The 26,407-nt window shown below is 37.2% G+C and overlaps 1 protein-coding gene and 1 long non-coding RNA gene across 3 annotated transcripts; one reads left to right on the top strand and one right to left on the bottom strand.

The window, feature by feature from the left end:
* Positions 1-3,727: 3,727 nt before the first annotated feature.
* Positions 3,728-20,159, bottom strand: LOC136826902 (uncharacterized). Of its 2 annotated transcripts, none has more exons than XR_010849744.1 (3): positions 19,395-20,159; positions 10,154-10,260; positions 3,728-7,662 (listed from the first exon to the last, which is right to left on the bottom strand). It is a non-coding gene; the product is annotated as an uncharacterized lncRNA (long non-coding RNA). The 2 variants fall into 2 exon arrangements; XR_010849743.1 differs by lacking the exon at positions 19,395-20,159 and adding an exon at positions 17,357-17,508.
* A 177-nt stretch (positions 20,160-20,336) lies between these two features.
* Vps29 (vacuolar protein sorting 29) lies at positions 20,337-25,611 on the top strand. The gene is made up of 4 exons (XM_067084433.1): positions 20,337-20,629; positions 23,611-23,802; positions 24,169-24,401; positions 24,798-25,611. The coding sequence occupies exons 1-4, from the start codon at positions 20,627-20,629 to the stop codon at positions 24,916-24,918; spliced, it is 549 nt and encodes a 182-aa protein (XP_066940534.1). The 5' UTR covers positions 20,337-20,626; the 3' UTR covers positions 24,919-25,611.
* Positions 25,612-26,407: the final 796 nt, after the last annotated feature.

Genomic DNA, 26,407 nt, shown 5'->3' with positions numbered 1-26,407 from the left:
TACTCCAGTAAAGGGAGTACAAATTACCTAAAACAGGTTTCATGGATTTTATCACCTGTTATATATGAGGCCCTACGAACAATACCTAACTTTCATGCGTCACTCGCTGAAACTTTCATTAGATGTTCCTCAAAAGTTTGATGCAAGTCAAGTCACACCTAGAATAGATCTCATTCAGCAAAGTTCCATCCACCTGAAGGGGAGGATGGAGTGGAAAATCTGTACGAGATCTGCTAATCAATAGTGTTTTCGTTTTACTGCAGTTGAGCCTCATACCCCACCGAGACTACCATTCCCTCATCCGGTCGATGTCCCGATTGAAGCTAAGGGCAGCTTCATTTCTCGTAAGTAGAGACTTTACTACACCCACAACTGTTGCGTCATCGGCATACTGAACAATCTTGTTTTCCAAGCCAACAACCATATCACTTGTAGGCACTAAAAATAACAGTGAACCAAGAACACTGCCCTGTGGAACTCTAGACACAATAGGTCTTGGTTCACTAAAGACCCCGTCCACAGCAACTGCTGCTGCCTACCTGTAACGAAATCTTGAAGTGATCCCAAAACGTATCCACTCACTCCAAGATTCTGAAGGTTTGTAAGTGCCTTGTGATTTACTAAATCGAAAGCAGCACTAAGATTTATTTGAATTACTCTGCACTCAAAACTTAAGGAAACTTAATTACAAAACCACAAGAAATGACGGCCGATTGGAAGGCCTCCAAGAATAAATGTGCTGCAGCTCCTTACTTTTAGAAAAGACTGAAAAATTATAACTATAAAATACAAGGGATAAAAAAAAATATCCACACTGAAAGGCCTAAAGATACCAAACATTGACCAACGGAAAACTTAGAAAATGCACTATAAAAGCTGAATGAAATAAAACCCTGAAAAAGAAAATAGGTGGTAGTGCGTAGATGCATCTAGGACTAGTACCAAAAATAAGAAAAAAATTAAAGAAAACATACGAACACTGGTAAGCAAGACCGAAATATAAAAAATCTTTAAGGTATAGAATGACCTACTGTAATGCCAGTCAGTGATGAAGACAACTGAATGTTCAAGTAATAAAAAAAAAAAAAAATTCGGGAGTTCAAATGGAAAAACTCATCTGAATCCAAACTCAACTAAATTACAAAGCGACAGGAGCAAAGACATGGCAACGGAAAATAGTTTACGTTAACCGAAAGGAATCTTATGGTAAACGAAAGTTGCACATCAGAAAACAATGGTGTAAAACCACATCCCAAAAGTGTGAAAATTAAACCGAGGAGCACCAAAATGATATAGAAAATCTAAACAGATCCAAATGTCAAAGTAGAAGATGGAACAAAGGCTCTGCGCAGCAGAACTGTTTTGATAAAATTATATTGTTTACAGACGAAATAAACCAAACATCCATTCAAAAACACACTTTGCCCCTTATACCAGAGAAGTAAGGGTGAAGAAACCACAAAGGCATTTGTTAAACCATGATATTGTGTAAGTCTCAATATTAAACCATGATATTGTGTAAGTCCCAATATATCCTACAAATACACATTCAATCCCTGGAAAAAATACTGGAAATGAAAACTAATTCATATGGCTGACAATTATACACTCAAATGTTCGTTAAATTAGGCAATGGGAAAACTTAGGCAATGGGTGTTACTGAATTACAGTAGTATTATTGATTGTAATCGTGTTGATGTGGTGTGCGTTGGCTGACGGTAAAACCCAAGTTATAGAGCTAGCGCTGATGACAGATGTTGCTGTTGACTATAATAGAACAGGTGTTTATTATGGCGAAAGGTGAGGTGTTTGTGACAGTTGTGTTGTGTAGGTGAATGAAGCTGAATTTTAACTAGAACCACAAAGCTAAATATCTTACCTCTTAGAAGTAAGTGTGGTTTTTTTATGAAAAAAAAAAAAGTTTCGTAAAAATAGTTGGCTACTGAGAATTGTCAGATTCTGACAGTACCTTAAATTCAGTGATGTCTTTGGCTATGGTGTTGAAGATGGCCACGTTCATGATTTGGTGTTGGTGACTGTCATAATGGTATTGGGTGTTGAGACGAGTATGATTAATTTCTTGGATTCGTTCCTTACACAGTATTTTCTATGTACCTAAACTACATTACAGAATCTGATACAAACCCATCAAGTTTTTATGGGGTTCCAATGTTAAGAGAAAATCCAAACCATATTATACGAGATCTTCATTCCCCAAACCCAGTACCCCTCTCATCCATTCTCCAAGAGCATCTCTTAATTGGATTTTTTGCACTTGCTCAACTCTCTCCCTGAATTTTTAGTGATCCATCCTTAACCCATGTGAACTTGCACTACTTTCTCGGCATGTAATCAAGCCACATGTACTCAGTACAAAATTCTCCCCTATCACACTTTCATTAAGCACCATACATATGCTATTATTACTATATGAATCAGATTTAGCCTTCTCTTCACCTATTTTGACTTAGCTCTTATAACGCTCCTCCATTTTCAACTTGATTACAGGTGCTGCTCTTGTCACGCCTGCTTCATGATTGGCTTTCAATACAGATTTGTTCGATATTTTTACTTCGTGGACATACACTCCCATAATAAATTTCCAGATTAACAGTGATCAAACATCACAGTCAACTCGGCCTCTCCTAGTTAACTATTCTATCAGAAAGCTAGCAATGCTTTTTTTGTATTTTCTGCTGCAAATACAATGATAATCATAATGAAATGAATCTCCCAGGAAACCTAGCAAATAAATGATATTCACAGTCTTAAAAATTTTCCTTACATAATTATTCACCTGCCTATTTCTTGGCAAACAGTCTCCCTTCTACATTGCACAACCACTTCAAAAGTGTAGTCTTCAACTAAGTTCCATATTTCATTACCTCACCATGCACTAATTCTCCTACTTAAATCATTAACAAGTTAAAGCAAAGGGAAAACCAAGGACATTCTTGAAGCTTATGCATTTCATAACTATTCCCGCTTCTCATCAATCTGTAGTATGTGCTCAATTCCTCCTAACTTCCAAATTCACATTCTCCTAACGTTCACTTTCAGAACCACCATTAATGAACTGATAGCTATTTCTCATGAATGCCTGAGGGATCTATGACTACAAAATTCTTCCCTTTCCTCCCTACCATTACATTAAACTACCATGAAATTCAATCAAAATGTTACCTTCACTATCTCCGTGATCATGTTCACAAAAGAGTATGCATGCAAGCTTGTTAGACCAATTATATGCACTACAGTTATGAATACAACTGCATATAACCAGTGTATTTGCATTTTTGTTTAAGACGTATCTTTATAAATGAAAACATTCTATACTCTCTGGTACTAGTGTAGCAATTTCTAAAGTGGAGCAAACTTGAAAATACTAGAAAACTGAACCATACCAAAGACAGAATACCAAATACAAGTTTTTAACACTATTACCAAAGACAAGTAACACAAATTTAGTACAATTGACACTACCCTTAGAGTATATAAGGACAAAATCCGTGAAATTTCCCAAAAATTTTTATCAAATAAATGGTCCTTAAAACTACGTTGTAATACTAACCCATGGCTGATCTTGAAATCTCTTGTAATGGTTAAGGGCCAAATAATTTCAGTGACTATTCACACAGACAGCAGTCCACAGTATGATTCAGTCTAGAATTTTCTTCCATCTCGACGATCGGCCAGAAGTCTACCACCAAGAATGATCTGTAATTCGTAAAAACTGTTAGAACCTCCATCCATCTCCCTTCACTGAACTTGCTATTTTCAGTATCATGGTGTATATAAATGCTAGCGGTCAAGAAAAGATATTTAACTTTCAAGGATTTAAATTTATTAATTTCTGTGTAATTTAGAATTACTGATTGCCGAGGTAAAGTATATCTGTGGATAGAGCATATTCCTATTTAAGAAATTTCCTTAGGCAATTATCTCTAAGTATGCAAAGCTTCTCCAAGCTTAAGTTTGCTTGAACCTCAGTTATTATATGCTGCTTTGCACGATAATCTGGAAGGCTTCCACCAGCTTTAATTAGCAATTGAAGGCCTAGCTGCAGTGATGTCAAAGTATTTACTAGTATTACAGACGCTAAAAACAATCTGTTCACAAAAGTACAGTATATCATATCTACATCCAACTGGTAAAATCTATATGCAACTACAAAAGAACACACAATGCAATTTTCTTTATCAGTCCTCTACTGGATCTGACCCTAGCTGAGGGTACTTTCATATAGTAGAATATTACCTTAATTTGGGAAGAACCTATGGATACTTAAAACACTGAGAAACCAATGTAGATGAACCTGACTAGTAAACAAAAATTACAAAAACACATGAAATTTACAAAGCTATAGTTGTTTTCTTCTAAATCATGCACAAATTTAGATACGCTGACACCAGAATAACTAACTATCCATTTCTTGTCAATTGCTGGGTCGAGGTGTTTAATGCTACTTTACTTCAAAAGGATTATACGCCAGTAAGGACAATTGCAAATCGTAGGTGAATAACTTCAGTTTTCCTGATGAATGGAACTACTAGGATAGCCTACTCCTTGCCCAAGAGGGAAACAAGACTAGTAAATCACTCCTTGCCCAAGAGAGGGAAGTAAGACTAGTAAATCACTCCTTGCCCAAGAGGGAAACAAGACTAGTAAGTCACTCCTTGCCCAAGAGGGAAATAAGACTAGTAAATCACTCCTTGTCCAAGAGAGGGAAATAAGACTAGTAAGTCACTCCTTGCCCAAGAGAGGGGAATAAGACTAGTAAGTCACTCCTTGCCCAAGAGAGGGGAATAAGACTAGTAAGTCACTCCTTGCCCAAGAGAGGAAATAAGACTAAGTCACTCCTTGCCCAAGAGGGAAATAAGACTAATAAGTCACTCCTTGCCCAAGAGGGAAATAAGACCAGTAAGTCACTCCTTGCCCAAGAGAGGGAAATGAGACTAGTAAGTCACTCCTCGCCCAAGAGAGGGAAATAAGACTAATAAATCACTCCTTGGCCAAGAGAGGGAAGTAAGACTAATAAATCACTCCTTGCCCAAGAGAGGGAAATAAGGCTTGTAAATCACTCCTTGCTCAAGAGAGGGAAATAATAAATCACTCCTTGCCCAGTAAGGGAGGGAAATACAGTAATACTGGTAAATCACTCCTTGCCCAAGAGAGGGAAATAAGACTTAAATCACTCCTTGCCCAAGAGAGGGAAGTAAGACTAATAAATCACTCCTTGCCCAAGAGAGGGAAATAAGACTAATAAATCACTCCTTGCCCAAGAGAGGGAAATAAGACTAATAAATCACTCCTTGCCAAAATCTCTCCTTGCCCATGAGAGGGAAATAAGACTAATAAATCACTCCTTGCCCAAGAGAGGGAAATAAGACTAATAAATCACTCCTTGCCCAAGAGAGGGAAGTAAGACTAATAAATCACTCCTTGCCCAAGAGAGGGAAATAAGACTAATAAATCACTCCTTGCCCAAAAGAGGGAAATAAGACTAATAAATCACTCCTTGCCCAAGAGAGGGAAATAAGACTAATAAATCACTCCTTGCCCAAAAGAGGGAAATAAGACTAATAAATCACTCCTTGCCCAAGCAAGAGAAATAAGACTAATAAATCACTCCTTGCCCAAGAGAGGGAAATAAGTCTAGTAAATCACTCCTTGCCAAAGAGAGGGAAACAAGACTAATAAATCCACTCCTTGCCTAAGAGAGGGAAATAAGACTAATAAATCACTCCTTGCCCACAAGGGAAATAAGACTAGTAAATCACTCCTTGCCCAAGAGAGGGAAATAAGACTAATAAATCACTCCTTGCCCAAGAGAGGGGAAATAGTAAATCACTCCTTGCCCAAGAGAGGGAAACAAGACTAATAAATCACTCCTTGCCCAAGAGAGGGAAATAGTAAATCACTCCTTGCCCAAGAGAGGGAAATAATACTAGTAAATCACTCCTTGCCTAAGAGATGGAAATAAGACTAATAAATCGCTCCTTGCCCGGGAGGAAATAAGACTAGTAGATCACTCCTTGGCCAAGAGGAAAATAAGACTAATAAATCACTCCTTGCCCAAGAGAGGGAAATAGTAAATCACTCCTTGCCCATTAAGAGAGGGAAATAATACTAGTAAATCGCTCCTTGCCCAAGAGAGGGAAATAAGACTAGTACATCACTATCACCAAGACCAAAAAGGATGTTAAATGATGACGCAAGGTCAAGGTCAGCGCGCAACTTCAAGTGAACAAGGCAGGCAAACTTTGCTGGTATATCTGATATGCAGGGACTGGCACAATAGTGGAAGAATTTCAAAACTACTCACCATATAGTGAGCGCTCGTCAATACGCAGAAAATATGGCATTGAAACCACTCACCATTCGAGAACATTTTCGCGAGGACTCTTGGCTTAAATTTTAGTGGGCAACAAAACCCTCAAGTTCACAAACTAGAGACCTACGGGATGCTTCGTTTTATAATATGCTGGCCGGTATGAGAGGCATTGTCTTAAATCGGTGGAACGGCACCACAAGTATATACATTGTCCAGGAACAGAAGCATTTCATTCTTTAAATGAGTGGAACAGCTTTACCACCATTATGATGATTATATTAAAGTTCAACTTATTTTTTCATGGCCTGATTTACAACCTAATGCAGTAGTAATATGGTGGATTTCTAGTATTAAAATTCATCTGCATTGTCAACACGAAGAATAATTTCAGAACAAAACCTACAACAGGGAATCTTTCGCAAAAAAGAAAAAAAATTCCTCTTGACATTTTCAATGTCTTCGCCGCAAGAAACTTAATTCAACCAGTAACTATTTCTTGTGGTACTGTCTACATTATGCAAACTACATTGATAGCCAAAATAGAGATCCACAAAACCCATTAACTGTACTTAGTGCTAATCTCTCCTTTTAAGTACGGACATAAAGGATTTTGTCCAGTAATTTTACAGGGTATGACGTTCGAGGTATAACACGTAATACCATGAATGTCTGTAGGCTACTTTATGTACATGTCCATGGCACCTGGTACTTTCTACTTTTAGTTCGATGTTAACCACTGTTACCAGCAAAAAGACCCCTTCTTTAGAGAAATGTTATTGTAACCTTGTTGTAAGCTTTGGCTCCTATGTTCCTTCCTCTTCATTATCAGACAATTTTATTTAAGTTGTTTGTTCTATTCCATTAAGAATACTTGAAAATAAATGAAATCATCTTCCAGCTGCTGACTAGCTCTCATCTAAGTTCAGCCGTTAACCACCACAACCTTTAGAACAAACCTCAAACTTGCCACAGTTCCCAGAGAATTAAAAAAATTAAAATGATTGATGTTATTCTTATGGAAAACTGACAATTTTATCCACGCTTTAGCAAGTTATATATCCTAATAAGTTAATGATTTTCTTATTACTATATTGTCGCTAGGGTTTCTGGCTACATAACTACCAAAAACAGCAGAGTTTTAAATAGTGAAAGAAAACTTTTAATATGTCAGTTTACTATATTAATATTCAACAATCCACAAAGTTACTTAGCTTTCAGAATGATTTACTGGCTCCGTGAATCATTATTCAATATTATGTTTCACATTACTCAAATCTAAGTTGTTTAAGGCACAGTCCTTTCGACATTCTTCGAACAAACGCCGTGACCTGAAATCAAAACCAAAATTAGTTACACAAGGCACAACTGACCACCCCTAAAAGCCATAGGAAATTTAATACCAAGCAAACAAGTGTAAACTTTGAAATCTACAAATTACAATTAAGTTTTGCTGCATCCTTATATTTGCTATAACAGTCCTTTTGCAAGGTAACCGTATTAAGTAAAAATATAGCAAGAGTTCTTTTGCAAGACAACCATATTAATTAAAACATTGTCCAATTTTCACTTTGTTTACTACCATGCGAATTTTACTTCAAAATCTCATGACCCATATTCCCAAGTGTTCTTAGTTTCACGATTTTAACATTTTCGACGTTTTCTAGAGGTCCTGTCCTGATACATTTTTTCAAAACCTGACATTTAAGGCCTACTTCCTATTAAGATTTTTTGAACGATGGATTTCATGTTCACCCTTTAATTCTTGAACCTATACTTTATATCTTAGTACACAATCCTGCAAGTCATTCAAATATACGCATTTGATCACAGTTTCCATTATTTATGCTTCATAAATCATGAAAAATTTTGACTTCCAGCACTGTCTCAGCTATCTTGAGCATACCCAATTCCGACTTCTTTTTTTCTAAGGGTTAACCGAAATCCTTTAACCTTCAATAAATTTAAGCACATTTAAAATCCTCATCAACATAAGCTTTTAATTAATTTGGAGTAGTAGTTTCCGGTCTGTTGGATGAGGCTCATCATCCAGGTGCCATATCCCCAAGGACGTCGGCAATCATGGCTCGCCACTCCTCTCTATTTCCGGCTCTCTGCAGCAACTGAGCTGCAGACATTCTTCCTTCAGTCATTCTCACCAATCCATCCATATATTTTTGTCTAGGTCTTCCTCTCGGCCTCCTTCCATTGATTTTACCAGTGAGAGAGATGTTCTAGTTCTTGTCTTCTCACTATGTGACCCACAAACCGCATTTGTCTACCTCTCACTGAAGCCAAAAGTTCTCTCTCAATGCCTGCTCTCTCTAATACCTGCTCATTAGTTTTCCTTTCTGTCCATGATATTTTCAGCATCCTTCTCCAAAACCACATTTCTGCAGCCTGTAACCTCTCCTCGTCTGCCTTCAAGGTCCAAGTTTCACAGCCATACAACAATACAGACCAAACAAAACATTTCACAAACCTCCTAAGATTCATTGATATTTTTGAGTTGGTGACTAATTTCTTTATCTTACCAAATGTATCTTTTGCCATGGATATTCTCTTCCTGATCTCTTTTTCGCATTTTCCATCACTTGTGACAGTGCATCCTAAATAATTAAAACTATCGGTTTGTTTAACTCTTTCAGCATTAATTCTTATATCTGTTCTTGGGGGGATTTCATCTTTGGAGATAACCATAACTTCTGTTTTCTTAATATTTATTGACAGACCTCTTTCTCTGCTTGACTGATGTAAAGTACTGACTAAAGCTTGAAGTTTATCATGAGAGTCTGCAACAAGTGCTGCATCATCAGCATATCTGATATTAATATTGACTCCTCCAACCTTAATTCCTTCCCTATCTGAGATCTCTCATTATCATTTCACTATATAAATTGAAGAGATCAGGTGATAACACTCAACCCTGTCTTACACCTCTCTTGATGTGCCGAGTCTCTGATTCGTCATTTTCTACTTTCACTGATGCCTCTTGATTCCAATATAAATTCTTTATCAATCTTAGATCTTTCTCATCGATATTTATCTGTTCCAATATCCTTATAAGGTCTACAAGTCTAACCCGATCAAAAGCCTTTTCATAGTCAATAAAACAAACAATAGATCTTTTTTCACTTCTATTGCTCTCTCCATCAACATTCTCAAAATAAAAATTGCATTTCTTGTCCCTTTATCTCTCATAAAACCACACTGTTCATTACCAATCTCTGGGAGTATCTTTCTTATTCTATTCAAAACAATCCTTAATATTTTTGTGATCTGTCTCATGATACTGATAGTCCGGTGTTTATTGCACTCAAGTGTTCCTGGTATTTTTGGCATTGTGATAAATGTTGATTTGTACATCCGTGTTGCAGGCTCTCCATCTTCATATATTCCTTCCACTATTTCCATTAATATATCAATGATGTATTCTCCCAGAGCTGCCAACATCTCTGCTGCTATTCCATCATCACCTGTTGCTTTATCGCTTTTCATTTGTTTTAAAGATGCCTCTATCTCTGATCTGATTATACTTGTCCCTCCCCGTTGTCATTGAAGTCTAGATGTTCTGTTCTATCATCATCAAACAATTCTCCAATATATTCCGTCCATTACTATGGTTCCATCCGCTTTTTTGATACCAGTGCTGATACTTCTTTTTAAAAGTAATTTAGAAAAGTTGCACCTTTCAAGAACTGAGTAACCAAAGATTGATTTGTGACAGTTTTAAATGCACCTATTAAGATTATCTAATGACGAATGCGAAATACCTAAGCATATTAGAAAATTATTAAGCCAATATTTAACCAAAAAATTTACCTTTTAAACTGCATCCTGTACAGTATTGTGTTTTTTCACTGGAACTCCTCACTGAAGTGGCAACTACAATTTCTTGCAGAGTTGCCCTCGCAGATGAAATTAAATACCTGCAAAGAAAAACCAACCCTGTTAGATAAACGACTTCAATAAGTAGGAGCAGCATGGTTAACTCAGGTCTCCATGACTCTAGAAGAGAATCATTTCAAGTTGGATACCAGTGAAATGGTCATGCTATTTAAATTTGATCATTCGCGTGTAAAGGTGGAGGAAACGCATAGCTCTTGGATGTAAGTTAAAGATTCCTATCTCCGCACAACAAGGTATCTTGCGTATAACTAGCGCGGAAAAACTCGTATTGTGAGCGTGTTCGTATCTTTGGTATTGCTGTATATGATTATTGCAATGTTACGTTTAATACTGACTCCGATTTGAACTACCCCACTGACAGTTCTACCTCATGTAATAAGATATTTTTATGCTGAGCTGCTTCTAAGTTCATGTTTTGTATCTTTTTTTATGGTCTACTTTTATCTCTGTCTCTTGCTACGGTGTAAGCTGCATAATAAACTTTAGTTTATCTTCAATTGTCGACTTACAATCCAAGATATTTCGACAACGAGAATAGGTTTCAAACTCATCATTTCATCATTTTAGGTGAATATTAGCGGGTGAGGTGGCAATAATATTCAACTGCCATCAACATTACACGAACTACAAATATGGAAAAACCAGGCTGGAGTAAAAGTTTGTTTGCTTAAAGCACCTAGAAAAATTAAAATGTGAAAACAGGAACCTTTAGTTTTGCAGTGGCCTCCTCAACCCAGCAAACAAGTTTAACTACTGTTTACCAGGGTCCCAATACGCTGAAGGCCCTATGCAGACCTTCAAACCAAAATATGGGCTTTAGGGATAAAGAAATAGCGAACAGCAAATATGGTACTCGAGGTAGAAAATCTAAATGTGCACTGGAATGATACACCAATAAAAGTAGTTATGTACCGTTATGGAAAGAAAGTCATTAAAGACCTGGCTTTCGATCAACCTGTATGTATTGCTAATAGTTGTAAGTTAAATGGAAACTGAAGCATTTAATTCTGGATTAGACCTTCAATTTCATTATTAAAGATATCTTAAAAATTTAGACCTATTAACACAGGTCTCAGGGAGAACTTAAGACTAAACCACTGATGTGGTATTTAACATTTCCAAATTAATTCCCAACATTAAAATCTTTACCTGCTAAGCAAATCAAAATTTTCAAACTGTTCACAGTTCCAGGAACTTTTATCCAATTTTCAGGATGCAAAGCTGCCCGTTAATACATATACCTATATATTTCAAATTTAATTTCACACTGATTGCCTTGTTTTAAAACCCGGGACGAAATTTTGTAGTGCTAAAACGTTGAGTCCATGTACAACCTATTTCTAAAATAGCTGAGATACTTTAGCATTAAACACCAGAATTAGAAGCATTTTAATCACGTTGGAACAAATTTTAACATTTTCCTTTAACAAACTGGCATTCATCCAAGATGTGTCAAATCCAGGCTGCATTTTAAGTGAGGTAGTTAATCACTATTGTTAAAAGAAAAATAGTGCACGTGCTACTCTGAATCGCTTCAGTTCTGAATACAGTATTTTTATAGATTGAAGAAGTTTAGGATAATTAAATTTACCGCAGGCAACGACCACCTATCGGGGAGAAAATTTCTCTACCATATAAATAGTGTCAAAACTTTAGGCCTTCGTCCGTTCTCTTAATTTAATGGTGTCTACATTGTACATTTGGGACCAAAACCCCGTGGCCTCATCAGTCCAACCACAGAAAACGAGAGAAGAAAACTAGAATGGTATTTTCCATTTTCAGCCAAAATTACCAAAATTTCAATACATTAGACCAACTAATAATGAAAACCATTCTTAGGACATTCCTAAGCCCGGTGAAAAGGGCCACCTTCCAGGATTTAGTCAAATTAGAGTTACAGACGTCCCCAAATTATTTCAACCTATGCTGACGTGCAGCAGCCAAAATATGCTAAAATCCTCCGAAAAAAGCTTTGTATATAATTCAACGGTACTCACTGGGGTCTAAAATTCGCCCTTTTTTTTTAAAGGCCGTGATCTTGACGCAGCTGAATGAACATCTCATAATTGCCGTAACAACATACAATTTCCCGGTAGTTGACGTTAGAGTTTACGCAGGGAACAGCCAAAGGTGGCGTGTTACAGGTTCAGAGGAGAGCGCAGCAAGGAATCAGCCGGTGCCCGGTGTGCTGATATGAAACGACTTACGAATCGTTCCAACGCAAACAAGCGGGTGCAATAGTTGGAAAGCCTTGTGAGGGTCGCGTATGGATACCCCGACAAGCCCCCCCAACGACGGGAGAAGCTTCCCAATCCCTCCTGAAACCCCTTTCGCCGCATTCCCATCTTCGATAGAGGAGCAAATCACCTGTCGGTGGTATACCCCACCCATAACCCGACTTTCCCATTGGGTCCCCTACCTTGTTGGATGAAATTGTGTGGTTAATTACAGGTTAACTAAAAACGTGACAAAAATTGAAAGTAAATCCATAATTAGCAACCAAAAACTGTGGAAAAGTTAGAAGGAAATCGCCGCGCCGCGGGGCTAGAACACCACAGATCTGCGGTATGCACTCCTAACTACTCGTATACTGGTTTTATATAAACAAGTGGCGACGCGATTGCTAACTCAACCTAAGTCAAATGAATAAGTTTTCTGTATAACAACTGTGCTTCAGGTTCCAAAATATTGGGTCACTGCTTTGAGAGTTTTCTCGGGAACTCTGCCTGCGTTCCTATTTCATATCGAGTCCACACCTACACCTTATCTCCGGTATCTTCTGGCCGTTCTTGCTGAAAACGTATTTTACATTCCATCTGTTCTCTTAATGTTAACATACCCAAACCACATAACTTGTATTTCAATTTAGCTAGAGACCTCGATACTGCCGAAGAATTAGTTTAACAACCTAACTATTTACAAAACAGAAAAAAATAAAATCTGCAACTTTCCTACATGTACAGCAATTAAACTACCCAATTTTCAAAATCCCCCTTTCCTAAAAGATGCAGGGAACTAAGCACTCAGTTGCCGCTGAACAAACTACCTCATTATGACTTTTACAAAACGCATTAAAAACTAAGCACTATTTAAGCACACAACGAAAAACATCCAATCAAAGTTGTTCAATAATATCCTGACCTTATGACACCGTAAGGGTTTCGGCATCCACGTAAGTACCTTTAAATGTAAAATTATGACAAGCCGTCCTATTTTTGGCAAATATTTTGAGTAAAATCACAAAGTTTCCTTACAAACACTATACAAACTAGAATTTAGAAACCATTCGTCATGACCCTATGAAAGCTGTTAAGACTAGCATGAATAAAAGCCTATGATTCACAAGTTTAACCAAGTAACCATTGTTGTAAATACCATGTGCTCAACACTAATAGAGCAAACCAGAAAACTGGCTAGGTCTCTAACTTTTCTAGGTTAGATACTCGAAATTTAACTCGCAAAATTGGTTTCTTTAAGGCTCTTATATTCTGTACACTACTATTGAATGTTACCATAAAACAGATTAATATAGTTTGTTCCACACATACAAAAGCCCATAAACATCGATCAAAACCTCAGTTTTCTGGCATTTTAGTTTTTCTGCGCACCTTTAACTATCCACATTCTTTGAGCAGTGGAATAAATTGCCACCACAAGCTACCCAATATTCAAAATCCCCCTTTCCTAAAAGATGCAGGGAACTAAGCACTCAGTTGCCGCTGAACAAACTACTGTTGGCTTTAGTTTTACCTCATTATGACGATTTCACAAAACACATTTAAGTCCACACACTGTCACAGGAACCAGTATGTAGATAGTACTTGTCTTTTACTAATAGTCACCCGTCTATGTACTGACAGCACCAACGTCACTGACTAGAAAAAAAAGCAATATGGCTAAATTTTACTACCTGTTAAGACAATTTGGCTCATTCAAATAGTGACCAAACAAAACTTCACTGATCAGAGGATAAAAATGTGTGTAAAAATTCTAAAATTGACGAAAATTATAAATTGTACATTACTTCCAGTTAAATGGTAAATGAAACACTAACAATAACTTCGTTACTATTTGGATGAACTTATTACCAAAAACTCTTAACTTCGACGTTGGAAGTTTCGTTCACAAGTATGGTTATGGGTAAGTTTTGCACCTATGACATGTTCAATGACTATTTGCTATTCAGTTTAATGTGCGGCTCTCTTGTATAAATACAAGTAACCATCAAGCCAGTAATGGAGTTAATAAACTATCCTGGCAGAAGAAATTAGTTTCACTTACATGGGACCGCCATGTAGACTAAAGCTTCTGACTGAACATTTTTATAAGTACAAAAAGAATTTAAAAACTTTCACAGATCATTATCTAGTGACTAAAGTGTTTTGGGGTTTCTAGGTTTTGAAGACAATCCTAGATTACTGAGGAACAATCATTTAAAAACAGTTTAATATTAGATTTTGAAGATTATGAAATTCATCCCAAGCGGAAGTGTTCAATTCATTACAAGTCACCTCCACTGTCTACTAGGTAGGCTACTAATGGAAAACCACACTCTCAAACTTAAGACTTGGTGGGGGAAGGGGTGCGGGCGAGAGTAATAATGGGGTTGAGGGTAGGAATGGGGGTGAGGGAAGTTATGGGGGTGGCTGCCCAGTCCCTCTGAGGATACTGGAACTACATTTGAACAAGTTTATGTAACCAAATGTCGTTTCCGACTTCTGTCAACCTAATTAAGAGCACAAACAAAATAGGGTGCCCTTTGAACCTTTCTTATATCTATAATGGTCCTGGGTTTCCATTTGGAAGCTATCTTCAAAATGTATATCAAAAGGTCGTTGTCCGAAGCGAACAAGATACCTAGTAAATATATAACCCAACAGTGTTATACCAACACATCAGTGAAAATAAAACTAAGAAATAGTCATGAACATTTAAAAAAATTAGCAAGGGGTGGAGGACGGAAAGTGGGGAAACTGAACCGGAAACAGCAACCTACAATGATGCCTCTAGATACACTTAATATACAGCGAGCAAAGGAGACTGGATACTGCAGAATCACTAAATTGCAAACCTTACACATATCGACCAAGCTTTATATACACTAGTATGCCAACGAGTTTACTCTGAATCAGAGATTCATTAGTGACACGGGTACAGATATAATACATGAACCCCAGACAAATTCTCAGACCAGAATTAGGTAAGAAATTTCAGCCATGACTTTCGACGATGGAAGATACACAGTTGACACGCAGGCACAACCTCCCAACATCGGTTCAAATAATTCCATCCTTCCATAACTACCATGAAAATTTACTACACGGAATTTAGTGATCCGACAACCTAAAATATACATCATAATTCGCCGAAGCTAAGTGACTGGCCAATTCAGCTAAACCGAAATGCGGAGGTCGGGAAAGATTAAGGAAACTGAAGATGGAAGGGAATGAATCTCATTAGGGGGTAAATCAGCCCCTTCCAAACGTCTAACATCGTCCATCATCAAAATAATAACCTATAAACTATGGAGTTAATACTTTGAAGGGTAGAAGAAAGCCAGGTCAAATTTTTCGATCAATTATGAAAGGAAAAAAAAATTATGACAAACTAGGGATGGGGTTGCATAAAACAAGAACGAAATGGCGATGGCCTTAAGTAAACTATAGTTATGCATCTGTAGTTACATTAATCACTAAGTATTATGTAATTAAGGAATAACATACCAAGAGATATTTGTAAAGTAGAATTTAACAAAAGCACTCTCTTTGGTGGTATCTCAGGACTTGCATCAAGCACTGGTTGTCCTAAATTCTACACGGTTAAATAATCCAACCAGTATATAGGTCGGTAACTGAAAGGGCAAGGTCATTAACCTTTCTCACACCAATTCAGGCTATTACCAGTATGAACAGTCCATGTGGTTTCAAGAAAATGAAAATACCTTAGCAGAAGCTTTCCTTTCCAAAAGTGACAGCTGACAGAAGTGGCTTTTATTAGTGCAAGGACAACTTAAACTAATAATATTTAGTATAATTATCGTTAACCACCAAGTTGAAAATTACAAATCGACATTTTTAATCCGTGGTTCCGAAAATCGGGACTATCAAATTCGAAAATTAACCTCAACAGGCAAATATATATTCTGAAACAAGTTGACATTGCAGTTTAGTGGTTAATCTGTAAGCCCTTAAAAACCAAGTGTTTTTGATAGTCATCTGTTGCAAATCATATAAAAATTGACTGCTATCAACATCATGCATTCCACGTGCTCGCATTCTGTTTTCCCGAAGTAACACTGGGAACAAATTTAAAATTGGGCATGGTTTGATTAAAAGGTCAATGTAAGGTATAACCCTGCATAAAAGAACAGCCGTAACCATCTGTACACAACAGGCAATTAAACGGGCTACTATCCATGTCTCGGTAACTGACCAATTAGGCTAGCCAGGAAATATGGAAATAAAATACCATGTTGCGTTAAGCAGTTGGGGTCCAGTTCTGCCATAAGTATCAAACATGTTAAAATTTATGAAAAACGTTACGATATCTCAGACTTAAGTTGCAGAACTTTCTTGCTAAAGACCCAAAACTTACCAGCTCGAGTCAAGCTGTTATTGGTCACCGTATACACTTAACAGTTTTGTAATGATTACTCGGGTTCTTAGTAAACTACTTAGGACACCAGACTTCGTAAATTTCAAAATCTTATGCATTAAGCACCAAACACTTTGGATGGGTCACCTGAAAACTTAATTCATATTCATAAATTTTTTTATGCATTAAGCACCAAACACACTGGATGGGTCATTAACAACCTGTTCATATTCAGAGCCACAATATCGCCTGAGGCATTTGTCAAATCTCATCCCTACAGCCAAAGCCCACCAATAAAGCAGAAGTTGATAACTCCAACAGATAATTACGGTTTTTAAAACACGAGAACCACGATCATTCCAATACACCAAATTCATAAACCAACTCAACAAAAACGTGAAATTTCTTGGGCTCAACTTCCCGAACACCAGGAACTATATATTCCATGTTGATCATAAGTGCACTAAATCCTCCAAGCTCTGAATATTAAAAATACCTTACAGTTAACACAAATTTACTCACAAAAGTATTCTCCCACGAGTAGCAAGCACTTCGTTGGTCTACTGTCAAATAAGAGGGAAGTGATCTCAAAGTTCGCACCTTGTTTAGTCTTAAAAAACAAGGACGAAGAAAAGAGGAAGTAACACACAGACTTCCAGGTCAGTTATCATTGAGGAACAAGTGGCACCATCTGTCAAGGGGATTTTAGACTCAGTATGAGTTGTGTTCCTTTTTCATCAACCCATGCTTTGATTTCCTGAAGATTTATTTATAATATGTCACAAATTAATAATGTTTCTAAAACATAAAACTTTTTTTCATACAATAGTATATATCTTAGATTTACTTCTTAAAGAAACCACTGTTACAAGGGAAATGACGGCACGCAATTTCCACCATATCAGAGAACCTTCCAATCTTAGGTAGCCTACTCGTTGATCTGTGCGCTTATTAAACTGTACTCAAGTATTTACATTTTTGACAAAAAAATTGCTAAAACTAATGGTAATTTTTTTTTAAATACTGGAAAGGGCACCTTTCAAAAAATGCAACAATCTTTTACTACGCGAGTAATAGAAATGTTTTACTTAGGTCACCCCAGAAAAAGTTTTGCTACACTTGTTACTTAAAAGAAAACGATTCGAACTCTGTTGCCTTTTGTCTGGGTAACAACAAATAATGTGACATATTGGTTCATTTGGGCTGAGAATTCAATTTCCTAAGAAATGTACAGCGAATTAACGCTGGATGAAAATTTACAGCACAGAATTTTTTTTACAAATTAGTTATCATTACTAAAAAATGTCATCAAAAACAAAACTTCAAGAATCGTTCCTTGAACCGTTTATTATGGTTTGCTGTAACTTTCGCGTTAATATGTTTTGGAACACTTCAGATTAGACATGTTCGCACACATACTCTCTGAACATTGTCCATATTCATTAGATTAAAATCTGTGAGCTTTCATTTTCGACATCTTAATTTCATCTATGATTCATCATTTCATAGACTATGAAAACCATCCTGAAAAACGTTCATTATAGCCTATTCAGTTTTCGAAGCATTGGTACCTCTGTGCCCATTCATGCTGAACTTAATATCACAAATATCCTCATTACCTCTATTATCACTTTTGTCCAATAAAATCCACTTCTGTTGATGAGAAAATTCCACCAAGATCGGCATTCTCGCCATTGCATACTGTTTACATCACTATCAAGCTAAAACACCAGTGGGAAGTGCTCCTGTGCGTGTTTACCATGATATTGATTCACTTCGCTTTGTACATTCCATGCTCCATTCATGTTCCAATTTATTTCCTAAGTGAACAACCTATAACTACTATCTAGCGTTCCAGTATCCTAATTTCCTCATTAGTATTCGGGCTTCTTATCACTGGCATTCAAAACTTAGAACTTCTGAGTTGTGTTCCTTTAAACCAACCTTTGTGGCCCATCTAAGCCATCTTCACTGACGGTAGGCTACTCATCGGTATTTTAAAAAGAGACGATAACAGAAAATCTACTGACCCTACAACAGAAAGAGGGACAAGAAGTGATAATGGAAGGAATAACAAGTACGAACAGCATTTATTTACAAATTTATACGTAAAAGTGTTCGCATTTGTTCTCTCATTAAAAGCCAGTCGTAAAGTAGGCTACACGCAAATGCTTATGGCATACCTAAAAATAATGGCCGCATTTAAAGGATTCTTTAGAGTAAATAAAAGTATCAAGTCCAAGGCTAATGCTAATTAATTAATTTCACCTAATGGCAGAACAAATAACGCGTAGGCCTACTTATAGAAGCTTTGGCCGATGAGTCTGTGCATAGGCTACATGTTGTCAATTGAAAATTACTACACAAATACTGAAACAGAAAAGTGGATAAATTAAAACATTTATGCAGCCTTTAACTATTTTGTTGTTGATGTTTCGGAGAATGAAAATGAATGAATGATGGGAAGTGGGCCTGTATGATGTGGATACGATATTTTCCTGTAAAACACGATTTAGCCTACCACCTAAACTATACATTTACTTTCTCATCTGTTGCTTACCTTTATCAGGTCTTTTTCTCTATCCTGCTGCTTCAGTCAATTAAATCTCTGCCTCTCTATCTCTCTTTGACACGTCATCATAATCTCTGCCTCTCTATCTCGCTTTGACACGCCACATGCTATGATTATAGTTCCATATCTCTTCTACTTGTTTCATCTGCCCTTCACTCCGATTTCTAAACTATCTATTTCATCTTCGTAAGTGCAAATTAAACACCTGCATCTGAACTATCTTTAGGTGGATTAATATTTAAATTGAGTTTGTAGCCTTTTCCCCACTTCACATAGCTAAATGATTTAGCTGTTTGTCCAAGAGCAAGAGCCCCTGCCAGCACAAGGCTGGTTTTATCTAAATCTAAGCAAACGTCCTAGAATTTCTACCTCAGGTGTTTCTCTATTTTCTTATCTTACCATTTGTTACTAAAGACTGACGAGTTTTTATTTCCAAAGCAACAGCCATTTCAGTTCGTTTTTTGTTAGTAGTTTCATCAAATAGAAATTGTAAGCAATATAAATAACTATCGTTTCCAGGCGGTGTGAGCTGAAATGACTATAGGGAACACCTTCGACAAGAAATACAATATTTAGAACACACAGTTATTAGTGGTAATTAGAAAGAGTAAAGAAACATGAAAGCTGGACTTTACAATTGCCCGGCCTAGTGCAAGTTGTTCTAGTAAGTCCGTTATGATAATAAAAAAAATTAAAATCCATTACAGCTAATAAACAAATAACGGCAAATTGCACATCAACACCTCCAGACTTCGATTGAAATATCAATTCTCTAAAAAAAATTACTCTGCATGCAAAGCTTACCTTTGAATATTTTACTTTGTTCACATGAGTTGTGCAATTGTAACAAAATTTCCTGTATCCAGAATGTGGAATGCTATCGATCGACTTGTAAATTGTAATAGGTATTTATCTATACTGGTACTGGTACTGCTAGTTTTTCTTCCCTTGCGAACAAACGATGGTTATACGAACATTGTTATCCTTTAAGAAATTTCATCCCATTCTAAAGCCGTAGTAACCTATTTGTCCCGAATAATTAAATCGCGATGTTTTCATAGATTTCGCTGCGAGCTACGAACATCACCCCCGCGTCCCTCCCCCAGTACAGGACCCCCAAAGGAGACAACCCACCCACCCGAAACCCCGGTTATTGTTGTGGATTGTCACTTGACTGGGACGATCCTCCCCTTTGTTATTCTTGACACCAAACCTCCATAATGGTAAGTTTTCAGGGAGCTTTAACGCAGTTAACGGTGTCATTGGATGATTACGTACTTTAGATAGTCTTTAGCTTTAAAAATTTGGCGTATTACGTACCTTAGGCTAGGCCTGCTATAGTCTATACGAAGTGGCCAGGCTAAACAGGAAATTCAAAACCGTGTAAAGTATGAACTGAGGTTACGTAAATACAAGTAGGTTGTTCATTAATGACCAGGATGTTGGTATAACCTGGTTATAATATAGCCTAGAGTGGTCAAAGGGATAGAAGTAGAGCCTAGGCTACAGCTATGTTTGGCTAGATTGCCTAGGCCTGTGGGTTAGCCCTAATCTGTATAGAATTTGAAGTTTGCTTCAGCATTTGGGAGGGGCAGAATGCAGAAGAAGGGGGTCACGAATGACTTGGGGGCGGGGTCCGAGGTTAGGTTAGGTTAAGGTAGGGGGTAATTCTAAGTATGAGCTCCGTACCTGTTTTTACCTTGGAAACTGGTATTTTGTACACTTCTAGGGCTTCTGATACCTGCGGTGAGTTTGTTTGTTGTCGGCCAACTGTTATTTGCCCCCTAACTCTACTCAGCAGTAAAGGGACAGTGTGGGAATTCGGGGTTTTGGGTGGGCAAGAACACGCAAATGGAGCGGATATGTTTACGTTGGGGAGGTCCCCTCTGGAGGGGAAAAACGAGAGGGAGCGATTCGCTAACAGGAGGGAGTTAAATGCATTTCGCCATGTTTAGTACTGACATCGGAGGGTTGGAATGTCCCTTCGCTGTGATTAGTACTGGCCCAGGGGGGACCCATACTTTAACACGTTATTGCACTTGCCTTATGAGATATGAACCGTTCCAAACAGACGTACCAGTGCTCTGTCTTGTGAAGATCGCATATGGAAACCCCTTGTTGGATGGACTTCAGGGGTTAATTACATGTTAATTACATTCATGCAACAAAAATTGAAGGTAAATCCATAATTAGCAACCAGAAAACTGTAGAATAAGTCAAGTTAGAAGGAGATCGCCGCTGCGGAGCTACTACTTAGATCTACCAGGTAGGGAAATCTGGTTAGGTCATATTCCCTCAGAAATGTCTACTACAGAAATGTTTGCAAGGCCTGCAGTGGCCAAGACCCTTTACTCGATATTCGCTCCTTTGGAATGGAATGAAATATAGAGTTTAGGCCAAAGGCCAAGTACTGGGAACCTCTGTGATCATGTAATGCTGGAAAGGAAATTGAGAGTAGATAGGTTTGACAGGTGTAACAGGAGGAAAACAGAGGAAAACATCACAGTTGCACTAAGAAATAATCATTAGGAGAGGGTGGACAGCAAGATGGAAGAAAAAGAATATGAAAGGAGGTACAGTAAAAGAAACAAAAGGGGTTGCAGCTAGTGGCTGAAGGGATACTACAAAGAACCTTTAGTAAGGGTGTGCACTGACGGCACTAAACCCCCCACCCCCCAACTGGAATTCACTCCTTTGGGAGGAACAGGAAAGGCAACAGGAAGAAGAAAAGGAATAGGCAAGAATTGTTAAGAACACTGATGTGAGAAGGATGGTCACCAGACCAGCATAACTTAACCTAAACAGTCTCTTTAGGTCATTTATATGCTCTTCTGCCTCCATCACACAGACTAGCCTGTGGTTTATCACCAGTCCCCTGAAATGCATTGAAATAAATATTTTTACCCACACACACTTGGAATAGTTTAGATTGAGCAATGAAAGGTACAACTGAGGACTGCCACCACGGCCTGGTTCCTGCCAGGCACAACCAGGATATTTACTGCTTTTTCTTTATTTTTTTATGTTTGTTTTTACATCCATCCCAAGGGGCAGGTACTAAACACGGCACCCATTCTGCACTCAACTAGTTCATACCGAACTGGAGGGCCGTGGTAGTAGTCTTCAATTTTACCCAATGAAATGAAATGGAATGGAATGGAATATTAAATTTAGGCCAAATGCCAAGCAATGGGTCCTACGAGGTCATTCAGCACTGAAAGGAAAATTGAGAGTAAAGGAGGTTTAAAAGGTATAACAGGAGGAAAACCTCGCAGCTGCATTACGAAACAGTTGTTAGAAGATGGTGAAAAGTAAGATGGAAGAAAGAAAATATGAATGTAGATACAGTAAAAGGAATTAAAGGGGTTGCAGCTAGGGGCTGAAGGAACACTGCAAAGGACCTTGTGTAATGTCTACAGTGCAGTACGAGAGGTGCACTGACAGCACTACCCTCCTACATGGTAGACTGAGCAATGTAAAGACTAGGTCAGTGTGACCTGTTTAACAGACTTCAGGTTTGATAACTAACAAGCCTTAAATGAATTTGAGTGGCAGGCTGTGATATTTTTTGTGCAGTTAGCCTTGCCTTGACCCATCAGATAAAAAAAATGTTAGTATATCTATTTTATTTATTTTTTTTTTTTTACTGAACACTTGGTTATGTTTTAGCCAAAATTTTGTGTGAATTGCAGTATGTCCTTGCTCCTGGGTTTTGATACTTGTTTTCATAGATTGCTGCACAAGTAATATTAAGTAGGAAGTGATCTTTATAGGTTTTATGTAAATCATTTTTTGGAAAACAAGGTTCGGTTAGGTTAGGTTTACTGTAACTTACGGTTGGGCTAAAAACACCTCTTGCTGGGTTGCTAGCCTAACTGTTTACTTCTGTCTTAAGTTATACAAACTTTAATTGGAATAAGTACTATATAAAGTGTAGTGCTTGTAACCACTTGAAATCAATAATGGAATGTCAAGGTACTAAGTATATAAATATATTCTATACAAAATCAGAGTCTGGTGAGGATTTTTATTTGTCAAAATATTAGTAATTCTCTTCTATAATTATTTTTTTTGTGTTATGTGTTTTGTAATTTATTTTAAACTATATATGTCCAATTATGCAATGCCTTTTTTTTTTTTTTTTTTAAAGATAAACTCCTTGAACTAGTATGGTATGGGCTATTACTGATTTACTTTTTTACAGCTTGTTTTGGTCTTGGGAGACTTGCACATCCCGCATAGGGTCAGCTCTTTGCCACCCAAATTCAAGAAGTTATTAGTTCCTGGGCGAATTCAGCATATTCTCTGCACAGGGAACCTTTGCACCAAGGAGAGCTATGACTACCTCAAAACCCTTGCCTCAGATGTTCATGTTGTCCGTGGTGATTTTGATGAGGTAGTGTATAATGCTGTTATCTTAAATCAATCCTGATATAAGTAAATTTGGGAAGTTAAATTATGGGTATGGAGTGTAAGTCAAATCATAGATTAATGCTTTTGTATATTCAAGTATGTTGTTTATTACATATGCAGATATCAGGGTGACAAGTCTTTGCCTTCTGAATACTGTATGGGTTTCTTATGTCTTTGGTATCTTCAGTGCACTTATGTCAGATCCCATAATAAAAATTCACGGACATTAACTTTTTTTTTCATTGAGAGATTATGTCTCATTTAAACATTTTCCTTTATGGATAACATTTCCGTTTTCATTTTTTCTTTTACTGGAACTTTGTAACAGCACAATTAATTGCCTTTACAGACCAGTTATCCAGAACAAAAGGTAGTAACTGTAGGGCAGTTTAGGATTGGATTGTGTCATGGTCATCAAGTAGTTCCTTGGGGTGACCCAGCATCCTTGTCTCTCATCGCTCGACAGTTAGATGCCGACATCCTTATTTCGGGTCACACCCATAAATTTGAGGCATTTGAAGCTGAAGGCCGCTTCTTCATTAACCCTGGCTCAGCTACTGGATCTTACAGTGCCCTAGATGGGTAAGTGATTTGTAAAGATGATGTTAGTAACATTTTTGGTTATGCTCCAGTTTGATAAACATTTGAAAAATTATGAGGCCAGCACAACAATATTTTGCTTACCAAATGTGCTTAACATCATCTCAGACCTTGGGCAACATTTTGTGGTGTAATTCCACAAATCATGATGAAAGTAAAAGTCTTATTCATATTTAAAATAGAGCTCTTGGAAGATAGCCACAAAGAATGTCTACAGTTGCCACAAAGTTAGATATTTGTGAAAAATTTAAATGCTTTAATATCAGCTTTGTTTTGCAAAAATTTGTTCACCTGCTAAGCTGAATACTTATGTTTTGTATAAAATGCAATAGCACTGTGGTTCATGCTCTATAAATGCTGTAATTTTTTTACCAACAGAGAGATCACACCATCCTTTGTTTTGATGGATATCCAGAGCTCAACAGTCGTCACCTACGTTTATCAGTTGGTGGGGGATGAAGTAAAGGTGGAGAGGATAGAGTATAAGAAAGCCAATTGAATAGTAGCCATCATCATTTAGTCACCACCTTATGTCATGCAAAGCAAGATTATGGCTTGTGAATGTAATGTATGTTTATACTTTACAAATGTATATTTATGCTATAAAAATGTTACACGTTATATAAGGTATGTAGATTTAGCATTAATTAAGTTTTCTCCAAAGGTGAGCAATAGAAATGTAATTCAGTTTCACTTGACAGCAACTAAGAATTCATTTATCATATCATTTTATAGTATTGAAGTTTGTTGTAAATACTGCATTTTATTTGAATTAAATTATTCCAGCTACATGGCTGGTCCAAGTGATTGCAGGACATCTTATGCTTCAGGTATTAATATTACATGCATACTTTTGAGTTTGTTATTGTACATTATTTAGACCATAGATAGATCTTGGGCTTTTACTTTTGCCATGAGATTTTGTAGATGTTTAACTTGTTTTTCAAGCTTTTGTTTCATCAGGTAAAGTTAATCACAAAAACGTAAATCATTAAAATTGTGTGAACCCAACTTTGTGTATATCTGGTTAAATTTCATTTTAAACCACATACTAAAGTATTTTATATATAAGCCATTCCATTGTATGGTAGTTAATATATAGCTATGTTATGAATCTTGTCTTGAATTTTTTCAGATGTGTGAAATAATATACTGTTGTAATCTTAATCTTGTAATAAATATATGCTTTGTTTGTATGATTTTATATATTATGTGAACCATTTCTGCATGCTGCAGTCTTTCTGGTTCTTAACACTAAACAAAATTGTCTAATTTCTAATGCACTAGGTTGAAGCCAGGGTTTAACTATTATTGGAAGGTACCTTACCTGTCAAATTGGAAGCATAAGTCTCTTGGCCTCTGAAACATCATCAGTGGTCCTGCTAGGTGGAACTGCTTTTATGGACTGAAAACACCCATACACTGAGTATTTGCTGCCAAGAATGCTTTGGTTATTTCTTGATGTAGAAACAACCTCCCTTATTGGAGGAATCTTGAAGGATACTCTGAGTGGCACACAACTTGATTATGTGCTGTGTCTTCACTGAGTAAGACATAAGTTTAGTTACCTCAGGGAAGTTGTTTAGCCTTGTGGTCACTGGCTTTGGTTAATTCTTGATGTATTGAATTGAACTGAATATAGACTTTAGGCAAAAGGCCAAACACTGGGACCTATGAAATTCAGCACTAAAACAGAAATTGGCATTTAAAGGTTTGAAAGGTGTGACAGGAGTTAAACCTCGCAGTTGCACTATGAACCAACTGTTGGGAGAGGGTGGAAAGTATGATGGGAGAAAGAGAATATGAAAGGAGGTACTGTAAAAGAAGCAAAAGGGTTGCAGCTAGAGGGTGAAGGCACACTGCAAAAAAGCTAAAGTAATGCCTACAGTGCACTGACGGGACTACCCCCATGGGGTATAATTCTTGATGTAGAAATATTGCATCCATCACACGAGAATTCTTCAAGGTCACTCTGAGAGGCCGACATC

This window comes from Macrobrachium rosenbergii, chromosome 41, assembly GCF_040412425.1.
Source record: "Macrobrachium rosenbergii isolate ZJJX-2024 chromosome 41, ASM4041242v1, whole genome shotgun sequence".
NCBI classification, from domain to species: Eukaryota; Metazoa; Arthropoda; class Malacostraca; order Decapoda; family Palaemonidae; genus Macrobrachium; species Macrobrachium rosenbergii.
The sequence above is the reverse complement of the archived record's forward strand: the minus strand, read 5'-3'. Positions and strand labels throughout refer to the sequence as shown.

What these genes read in the sequence shown, in the direction of transcription:
- Vps29 (XM_067084433.1), top strand. An exon ending in TCCGTGGTGATTTTGATGAG is followed by an intron (nt 23,803 to 24,168) that starts GTAGTGTATAAT and finishes TTGCCTTTACAG; the next exon opens with ACCAGTTATCCAGAACAAAA. An exon ending in TCTTACAGTGCCCTAGATGG is followed by an intron (nt 24,402 to 24,797) that starts GTAAGTGATTTG and finishes TTTTACCAACAG; the next exon opens with AGAGATCACACCATCCTTTG.